The sequence below is a fragment of the Toxotes jaculatrix genome, chromosome 17 (genome assembly GCF_017976425.1).
Source record: "Toxotes jaculatrix isolate fToxJac2 chromosome 17, fToxJac2.pri, whole genome shotgun sequence".
NCBI lineage: Eukaryota > Metazoa > Chordata > Actinopteri > Toxotidae > Toxotes > Toxotes jaculatrix.
Window position 1 is genome coordinate 5,041,344 of NC_054410.1, and position 9,979 is coordinate 5,051,322.

A 9,979-nucleotide genomic window follows, 5' to 3' on the forward strand; every position below is an offset into this window, starting at 1 on the left:
GTATCTAGAGGAGCAGCACTAAAATGGCTGATACTCAATGTGCAGTGAAGGTCAAGTCGCCCGTCTCTATAAATATAATGGTCTGTCCCCCAGGATGTTCCACACTGCTTGGCATTTCCACTATCTAAAGCTACACCGCAGCTCCGCTGACCGGCTCAAATCTGCCACAGATTTGCATGTGATTGAATGCCACACATGCACCTGACTACTCGCAGGCTGCTAATGATATTATTAGTGGTAAAATAGTTGGGAAGGGAGGGAGACAGAGGGGGACAAGAGAGAGTGAGAGTAAGAGAGAGAGAGAGGGGGGAATGTTTATGAATGGAAGGAATGAGGTTTTCCTCCCTGCTGGCTGTAGTGACTGTCATATGGCTGACTGAGATATCATTTACAGGGGACACTCAACACTGCAGTTTGGACAAACAGCTGATACAAACACTAATAAATACTGTATAATCCCTGCCCCACCCCCCACCCCAACCATCACTTCACTTGATGCATCATTTATTAATTAATATTAAAAAAGGGGGGGAAAATTCCACCTGAATCCCTTTTCGATCAATTAACCCTCGTTTCATTTACCCGTCTCTTTGAGTCAGCCTCTCACACCAGGCGCACTTATGCCATTATCACAGCAGTACCTGAAAATAATCTGACATGATTGCGTGTTTCCATGGTAACCATGCCAACGTCTGTAACAGTTTCCCAGTTCCTGTCTACATATATAATTACTACCACTGATCACAGCACAGAGGCTGCAGAAAATGAGCGGAGAGAATGGGCTTCAGCAACGTCGACCATACAGTGCGTTAATCTGTGGCCACACAGTGTCCTGGGGGATTATACCTCACATGCTAATAAACAGAGCCACTTACAGTGTGAATTAGCATGAAATTATACATTAAGAAAATGGGTCTGTGACATAAAATAATACCTTCATTTAGGCCCAGGCTATTAGGCCATAGTGTTTCCCATGTGCACATATATCACAATGTGACATTTTCATGCAAATTAAATGCAGTTCACTTTGATTAACTCCTGTAATATGAATGATATTAGCTGATTGGTTGATGAATTGATAAGTCAATGGACAGAAAATTTACCAGCAACTGTTTTAACAACAGAGTAACTGTTTAAGTCTTTTTTTTTAAAGCAAAAATGCCAAAAATTAACTAATTCAGCTCCTCAGATGTGAATATTTGCTGGCTGGGAACTAGGAAATATTAATGAGCATAGTCCACTATTTTTCTTACATTTCACTGACAACAAATAATAGATAAAACACAGATTAACTCTATGATATCAAATAATATATATGGGGCTGGACAATAAGAGCAGTTTGAACACTAAGGATGTTTTATGGGCGATAAATAAAGAAAACAAATGTTAATATCTGTAAAAACAACTTCTAACTGCTAATAGTCTTCACTGATGCTTTTTGTTTGCTGTCAATTACAATTTCCTTAAAACCATTAATTTGGACTCATTGGACTAATTTACATCCCAGCGTTGAGCTTTGGTTGTTTGCTCAATTGCATTTTACAAACATTGAATATGGAATAAATGTGAATAAAAAAAAAAAAATATATATATATATATATACATATGTGTTAAAATTGCCTACTTTCACCAGCAACTGGCAGCTCTACCGCAGGTACTGTGCATTTGTCCACGCGTGATTTGCATCCTCCCATCTCTCTGTTGTTTTTGTTGTTGTTGTTTAGGGGATCAGCTGTCGAGCGCTGGGGATAGCCTGCTGAAGGGGGGGAAATGCACGGACGTGAGAACCCCTTGCAAACCCCCCATCGGCACGTCATGGAACATTTGCAGAACAGGGACCTCCCACCTTAAAGGCGTGCAACCGAGAGCAGACACAACAGTGAGATCTGCCCTGCACTGAACTCACCATCTCAGGTGACAAACACACCTACAGTTACTGTGCACCGGCGAAGGTAAAGTCACACAGTACGGCTTTTAATAACGCGGTATGGCCGCGATGTGTAGCGGCGGCGAACAGAGGTTTACCGGACACTGTGCAACATGCAGATAACTTAATAACTCCCTAATTTTTCAGATGCATAAGAGGGATAATTGTTTTCCTGGGTCATCTGTGCACAGCAGGGGTGCACTGATGAGTTTTGCGCCGCCAGCGTGCTTTAAAACGACCCGCACGGCTGCGGTGCTAATAAAGATGCGAGCAGCAGGGGGCGCTAGAGGGACGCGTTACCTGAGATAATCCAGGCGTGAGCTGGAGTGCAGAAGTTAACCTGACAAAATCAAAAATCATGAGAAAACGTGACTTATTTTAAGGTTACACATGAGCCCAGCAGACATCCCATCCTACTTTTGCATGTATTTAAATATTACATCAACAAAAAATTTGCTTGAAAGCTTCATTAATTTTATTTGAACATTCCTTCATATATAAAACATACATTAACACATTCATCAGTGCTACAGATGTCAAAGAAATCACAAAACGTGCAATAATTACAGCAGTGTAGAAAAATGTGAAAATGACTTTTAGGTCTCAAAGTTAGAAAACCTTGATAAAAACAATGATTATGTTTATTCTTTATTTCCCTGCACGAGTATTTGATTTAAAAAAACATTTTAAAACTAAAATACATGAGTGTCCATTACAGACAGTACAGTGCAAATATTTTTTTTTCCTTACCCTCAGATTTACACCCATTTCAGTACAGATAAATTTGATTTATGTCACAGGTTGTGTTTCAGTGATTTAAACGTAAAATGCTGGTTCTTCCTCTGGGCCTCCAGCTCTGTCTGTTCCTCTTCAAGTGATCTGGTTTCCCTTTACGTGGCACCTGTCAGCCTCAGTGTCCAGGCCCACTGGCATGGCATCTGGCTGAAAGACAGCTGGGGCAGTAGAACCCGCAGTCCGCTGGGCTTTACAGGCTCCCACTGCAGAGACCCGTGACCGAGAAGCACCACCTTTTATAGAACAAAATCAGCACATGAACAAGGTTGACGTGTTGACAGAGAGGGAGAACTGCTCTACGAACAACCAGCCCTCCTCATTTCCCAAGACATTGTGCCGTTATTGGACATTTGAGCAGGGTTAGACCACTTTACCGATCTCTTGAGCCTTTAATTAAATATTGGCCAGTCATTTCTTTCACCACTAATATGATAGAGGTTCCTCCCTGACCGCAGCTACAATGCAACGGTCTGTAAAACCCACAACTAAGCATATTTTATTTATTAATTTAATCAATGAATTATGTTAAATCTGAAACAATTTATAAATTATGCGATTAGTAAACTGTCAGAAAATTAAGTGGCAACTATTTCAAAAATGGAATAAACATTTTAATATATCATTTTTTAAGCTATTATTATCCCACAGATGAGAGATCAGATGTGATCACTCACAATGAGATTAATCAGTTAATAATGAAAATAACTGTTAGTTACATTCCCATTGTGTCATGTCCTATTGAAATTTTTCATTTGAACAGGCACTGGTCACGTCCAGCATCTGCCACTTAACAGGTGCAGTGAGTTATATAGCGTTAAATAGCCGTTTTGAAATATGTAATTACTGTATCATGGTGTGAAAATCATCACATCTATCAGATGCCAGCAAAAAATCTATGACATAGGTGACAGTTTAAATACATAAGTGGCTGCCTTCAAAAACACATTTGAATGAAACCCTAATCTCTACAGCTAATCAGTAACTACCACCTTTATATTTAAGTTGACGGAGGGTTGGCAGTGCTGAGGATGTGATTCAACACAGATTTAAAGTCCCCTAAGCATTTAAGCACCACAAGCTGCACCAAAAACTGCTGGAACAGTTGCCACATACACCAATACTGATGTAAGCTAATAGCTCTAGTCTTACCTGAGTCTGTCCTTGTGTAACCACTGGTTCATGTAGAATCACAGATCCATTATTGGGCCACTCCAGTAAAATGGCAAAGATGGCCTTCTCCTGTGGTCTGGATGTGTACCTGTTGAAGATTATGCCCATTAGTTAACTGTCAAAATAAAATATTTACAATTATATATCAGTATATCACCAGACAGAATGAGAACCCACCAGATTGACGGAGTGACGCTGTCGTTCTGAGCCCGCCATGCTGTTGTGTTGTAGATGGCGTCCCCATTCACCTTCAGCCACTGACCTATCTGCCTCAGACGCTCCTCAAAGATTGGAGAGATTCGTCCGTCGTGTGTGGGGCCGACGTTCATCAGCAGGTTTCCCCCACAAGACACAGTCTCTACTAATGTCTGAAACACGCCAAACAAGTAGTAAAAAATAAACATCTTGTTTAAGTTCTGAAAGTGAAATTGAAATAAACAGAAATAGGGTTTAATGTGAAAATGTCATACTAGTCCAAAACTAAGTCCAAAAATTGCTTTCTTTCTTTCCTAATTCTTTTGTTATAGATGGAGCAGATTGTTTACGTGATAAACATTTTAAAAGTTAATGAGATTTTCAACTCTCACCGCCACAAGCTGCTCTATGGTGAGGTAGTCACTGAGCGGAGCATTACGTCTGTAACCCCAGGACTTTGTGTCGATGGTCATGCAGTTTTCCCATTTGTGTTTGAGCAGGTGTCCTGGCTGGTAGCGATCGGCACAGGTGTAATATCCACCGTGGGTGCAGATGGAGCCAGAACCCCACCGATCGTTTGTCACCACTGTGTCTCGCACTGGACTGTGGACGACAAAATGCATTTAGCTGAGTTCACTTTTTATCTGTGAGGAGGAAAAAGTCAACAACATGCTGATTAATTTGCAAATTCTTTCCATTACCTGTCATTATAGAGCCAGGCTAAGAAACCTGTGCTGTTCCAGTATTTGTCCGGTGCATCTCCATCCCCATCAGACCACAGCACCTCTGGTTTGTACTTGACGATGAGCTCATAAAGCTCGGGCAGTGTTTTGGTGGTGGGGAAATAGTTTGTAGTGAAAAAATTGGCAGCATCCTGTTCAAAGAGCGGATTAAACCACTCAAAGAGGGAATGGTACAGCCCTAAACGTAGGTCACTGTTAGCACGGAGGGCACTGGCCACTTCCTCCACCAGGTCTCTTTTGGGTCCAACATCCACTGCATTCCAGTTCCAGGAATTTTTTGAGCCCCACAGTGTGAAACCTGAAAAATATATCATTAAAATAATACATCTTCGGCATGGCTGAAAGGACATTAATACTCTGTGTTTGAAAAACTATTGAACGTACTACAAATTATCTTTAGTGACAATAAAATAACCAGTGCTTAAACAAAAAATAATGGATATTTATCATGTACTGTGCCTTCATGGTGTTTTGTAGTCAGGACGATATACTTTGCTCCAGATGAGACAAAGATATCTGTCCATTCTTTGGCATCGAAGAACTCAGCCGTGAACTGTTGTGCAAAGTCTTGATACTTGAAGTCTGGAGGATAATTCCTCTGCATAAAGTCAACATACGGCTTTAGTTTTTGCTTCTGCCAGTACCACCTGGAACACAAAATAAATATAGGCTAAAGGAAGGTGAGCAGATAAATGATATCCCAGCTAGCTGTGTATTAACTAGAAAGATTTTGATCTTTTGTCATGCGTGATACAAGGAAATGGTTTATACCATTGCTGTGATTAAACAGGAACATGTCATTGACATGTTATGATATCCTAACCATGTTATAACAACCCTGTAATCAGAGTTGGTTGATTATTGCTTGTTTTGTTTTTTGTTTTTTTATATATGATGAGTAAACTGAACATGGATGTGTTGCAATAACCCCTTTTTAGTCGGTTCAAATGATAATGATAATTGATTAAAAAAAAAAACCTGATTAATTTTGTTTATGGCAGTGATGGCTTGAATACTGCTGATTGTACTAAAAATCTCAACTTTCTCAAGACAGCCCAGTTGCCTGTAAACTAGCAAGAAATGGGGAACAGAGCTCACCAGAACCACTCGCTGCCGAAGCTCGGGACAGAGAAAACCCCCCAGTGAAGGAAGATCCCAAATTTGGCCTGGTCGTACCACTCCGGCAGGGGTCTGGAGTCGATGGATTTCCAGTTCGGTTCGTATTTGGCTCTGCTGGAGCCGATCAGCAGCATCGATAAAAGCAAAGAAACCACTGTTAAACCTCCCATTTCAGGTCGAATCACCTGCCGTGACAAACTGATCCTGGTGTATGAATCAGGTGACAGCAGCATATGACAGGATAAGGAAGCGAACTCGATTAAAGATGTTAGAGATACATTTTAACGAGTTTCGTTTTGGACCCTTGTTGATGTTCGATTTGTTGACCGTTGATTCACCGTCGAGTTTCAGCCAATCAGGCTTCAGCTAACGCCGCTCTTCCCGGGCAACGCCGTGTTGTAGATCTGGCGCCCCCGACGAATTTACGCATGCGCAATCCCTTTCAGGAAGAAGGTAATGTTTTGGTTTTGAACGCTGCATCGTCCACATGCATGGATACGTTGACTGTCACTGTCATATCTCTGCGGGGGATTTTGACAAGGTATGAGTAGTTTTATAAGAAAGTAAGTAAGTAAATGTTTTTTTTTTTTTTAAATATCTTACGAAGTGTTAACTTTTCCTCTTGTCATTGCCAGGACATAGAGGAGGTGATTGAAAATTCAAAAAAGGTGACATCTCAGCTAAATAACGTTATTCAGAGTGTTTATTATTGTGCGTGTGTGTGTCAGGCTAATGTCTGTGCTCTTTTCCCTCAGGGTGGATTGTTGGCACTGTTAGCCGTGGCAGAACATGCTGGGGAATTTGACAAGATCATCGCGTTGTCACAGAGGTAACCGCAGAACAATTGCAAGATCGATCAAATATAACTTAAGGGTGTGTACTGAACTTTTCACGTTTTCTTAGGTTTTCAGGTTTTATTTTCCCCTGCTTAGGGGTCCACCCTGTTCAAGAAGTTTCCCCAGAGCAGCAGAGAGGTGCTTCTCTCCAGGTAGGGTCGACTTTTTTTAAAGAGTCGTTTCACCCAAATCACAAAGAACACATTTTCTCTCTTACCTGGAGGTATCTAGCCAGGCAGGTATACTTTTTGTTTGAGTTGGTGCTACCAGTGCTTAGATTCATGTGTCGTATCTGGACAGATTGTAAAGATGTTTTAGACAAATTTGTGATTAGTGATTTTAGGCTGTATTTATCAAATGTAACAGGGACATTATTTCTAGAAAGCCATGTTGACAGACACCATTACAGTCTCTCTGTTCTGCAGGATCTAGATGCTGCTTTACCCATCATAGAGAAATACAAAGACCACCTTGTGGCTATTGGGGAGGTAAAGATTCAGTATCTCTTGAATAGCAGTTTTCTGTCCTGATTTTCTTTCTTTTGCATTCATGTTACAGTTAACTCTTTTTCCCCTTTTTATGCTGTAGGTTGGTTTGGATTTTACGCCCAGATATGTCAGCAATGAGACTGATAAAGAAATCCAAAGGCAGGTCCTCATTCGTCAAGCACAGATAGCCAAGGAACTGGATCTCCCTCTGTGAGTCATACGTGGTAGTTAGTGGGTGTCACTTCAATTTGATAAAACGTAAGAGGAACCCCGAATAGTTATGTTCTTTAAATCTTATGGAATGTTTTGCTGCATAGCATAAGAATATTCTGATACTATGTAGAGATGCTGTCCTGCAATTGAAGTTTTTACAGGCATTTTAACTAGAACATATAGATAAATACGTGTCATGATAATAAAATATTCACATGCAGTTCTGCTCTTTTAATCAATGTTATAAAAACCTCTTAAGACATACAGTTTTTAGCCAATAGTTTTGTTTTTTTTGTGTGTGATTTATTTCTAGAAATGTTCATTCACGGTCCGCAGGAAGACCCACCATCCACCTCCTCAAAGAGCAAGGTAAACAGTTAAGTATAGGTTCTCAGTTTAGCTGTAGATGAATCATTCACTTAAACCTAAGACAAGTAAAGTGCAGTTCCTCTGAAATGTCACTAGGTGTCGAAAAAGCCCTGCTTCATGCTTTTGATGGGAAACCCTCTGTTGCCATGGAGGGAGTGAAGGCTGGATATTTCTTTTCTATCCCACCATCCATCATACGGAGTGAGCAGGTACAGCAGAACGCCTGATCGTGTGTGATTTACACTGAACCTAAACCTGACCTGCTTTAACCTTTTCCTTCAGTAACACAGCACATATGGTTTTACACCCATATATTCTAATTTGTCATTTAAATGCTTGAACAGACTAAATGTTTTTCTGATATTTGATGTATTGGAGATCTTTGTTGTTTACAGTACACAGCTACGGCACTGTCAGTCTCTTCAGGCAACTCTGACATGTTGACTTTTTTTTAAAAATCACATTAAATGTGAATGATTGATGATGGTTTCTTTGTGTTATTTTCCACCAAGAAGCAGAAACTTGTGAAACAACTGCCATTAGAAAACATCTGTCTGGAAACTGATTCTCCTGCTCTGGGTCCTGAAAAGCAGGTAAGACATGTAGACAGTAGTTGTAGTTGACAGGTGGTATAATCTTATTCCTATTTTCTTTAAATCAGTAAATTAAGTTCTGACCAGGGTATTCTTATATTTTAATGGGGATATTACCGACTTAGTCTCCCTAGCTTTCCTTTTACATTCATATTTTAATACTAACCACTAACATCTGCTCTTAAATTTTTCAAATGTTACTTTGTTCACAAATGCATCCAGTTTTATTAACCCACTCATGTAATATCCTTCTTGTTTTGTGATTGTAGGTGAGAAATGAGCCAAAAAATATCTGTATCTCCGCTGAGTACATCAGTAAGATCAAAGGAGTGTCGCTGGAGAAGGTGATGGAGGTGACGACCCAGAACGCTCTCCGACTCTTTCCGAAGCTAAAGTCGGCCCTCAGACCCTGACAGAGCTTTAAAGGTTTATTTCATCAATCTAACTTAGCTTTCAGTTACCAAAAAAACAGAGGGTCAGTCGAGGTGAAAGCCACTTATTTATCTACACTTACAATATTCTTAAATAAATGAAGGTGAGATAACAATTTAACACACAGTGTGTATATTTTTCATGTGCGTGATACATCTGAATCATCCAGCAATTCATAAACACCTTGTCATGTAACAGACACAAGCAGTTTACTGACATCAGTCATAGTCGCACAGACTGTAACTCATTTAAACATCTGTGTCATTGTAAAGTAAATAATCATGAAAAGCCACTGTTCTTATTCTTATGTTGCCTGTCAACCTATCTCAGCAGAGCAGTGATATCATTAAGTTGATCATGTCTCTGGTCACTCGCACCATTTATTTTGATGTTATTGCTCTTTGTAATTAAAAGGTGATTCATCATTCACTGAACATCAGCTGCTAACGCCAAACTCTAAGAGGCCTGGATCAGTGGCAGTTCACAGTTGTATGAGGTAATGCTGCTTTCAAGTGCTCCTCATAAGCTCCTTTGCTTGAGTTCCTCAGTTGCATTAAATCATTCAGGAAATGGTTTCATAAAGTTTTACCCTTCAGTTGAATGCTTAGAACTCATATCTCTGCCTGTAAGAGCTGCTTACACACCTGTAGCATTTTCATTTGTTTCAGCTGAAAGATTTAATGCCTTATGGAAACACAAATTCCTTCTGAAGTGACAGCTTTACTGAACACAGGCCCGCCTCCCTTAACTACCAACAAGTTCTGTCTTAAAATATACAGTTGCTGCACTGCTCTCCAAAATCTCAGCAGTGTAAAGAAACTAAGCAGAAGTAGGAGCAGTGATTCATGTACCTAAAGGAAGTCTATCTGATTGTTTTCCAGGAACCTGAATTATATCCAAGTACACTCAACAGTTGGCAGTTTGTCCATCCAGTTTATATCAGTGAGCGCAGGCTAAGTAACAGAAACACTTCTCTTTATTTTGCTTTTGTACTTTATAAACTGGCAATTGAGAGTATTTCTCAATAGTTTAATGCTCCTACATTTTGGAAAATGAAATTAACCCAGTTTCCCTGATTATAGTTGTTATTCAGTGCAGA

The 9,979-nt window shown here is 40.1% G+C and overlaps 2 protein-coding genes across 4 annotated transcripts; one reads left to right on the top strand and one right to left on the bottom strand.

The window, feature by feature from the left end:
• Positions 1-2,385: 2,385 nt before the first annotated feature.
• fuca2 (alpha-L-fucosidase 2) lies at positions 2,386-6,252 on the bottom strand. Its single transcript, XM_041060179.1, has 7 exons — positions 5,929-6,252; positions 5,290-5,477; positions 4,789-5,128; positions 4,480-4,690; positions 4,070-4,260; positions 3,872-3,980; positions 2,386-2,955 (listed from the first exon to the last, which is right to left on the bottom strand). The coding sequence occupies exons 1-7, from the start codon at positions 6,180-6,182 to the stop codon at positions 2,818-2,820; spliced, it is 1,431 nt and encodes a 476-aa protein (XP_040916113.1). The 5' UTR covers positions 6,183-6,252; the 3' UTR covers positions 2,386-2,817.
• Positions 6,253-6,347: 95 nt separating this feature from the next.
• LOC121196936 (putative deoxyribonuclease TATDN3) lies at positions 6,348-9,433 on the top strand. Of its 3 annotated transcripts, XM_041060182.1 has the most exons (11): positions 6,348-6,490; positions 6,585-6,617; positions 6,705-6,778; positions 6,853-6,937; positions 7,211-7,273; positions 7,374-7,483; positions 7,800-7,855; positions 7,952-8,064; positions 8,368-8,448; positions 8,718-8,874; positions 9,295-9,433. In XM_041060182.1, the coding sequence occupies exons 1-10, from the start codon at positions 6,437-6,439 to the stop codon at positions 8,859-8,861; spliced, it is 813 nt and encodes a 270-aa protein (XP_040916116.1). In that variant the 5' UTR covers positions 6,348-6,436; the 3' UTR covers positions 8,862-8,874; positions 9,295-9,433. The 3 variants fall into 3 exon arrangements, with proteins under 3 accessions (XP_040916116.1, XP_040916115.1, XP_040916117.1); XM_041060181.1 differs by lacking the exon at positions 9,295-9,433 and having other exon boundaries at positions 6,351-6,490; positions 8,718-9,278; XM_041060183.1 differs by lacking the exon at positions 9,295-9,433 and having other exon boundaries at positions 6,351-6,490; positions 8,371-8,448; positions 8,718-9,278.
• The last annotated feature ends 546 nt before the right edge of the window (positions 9,434-9,979 follow it).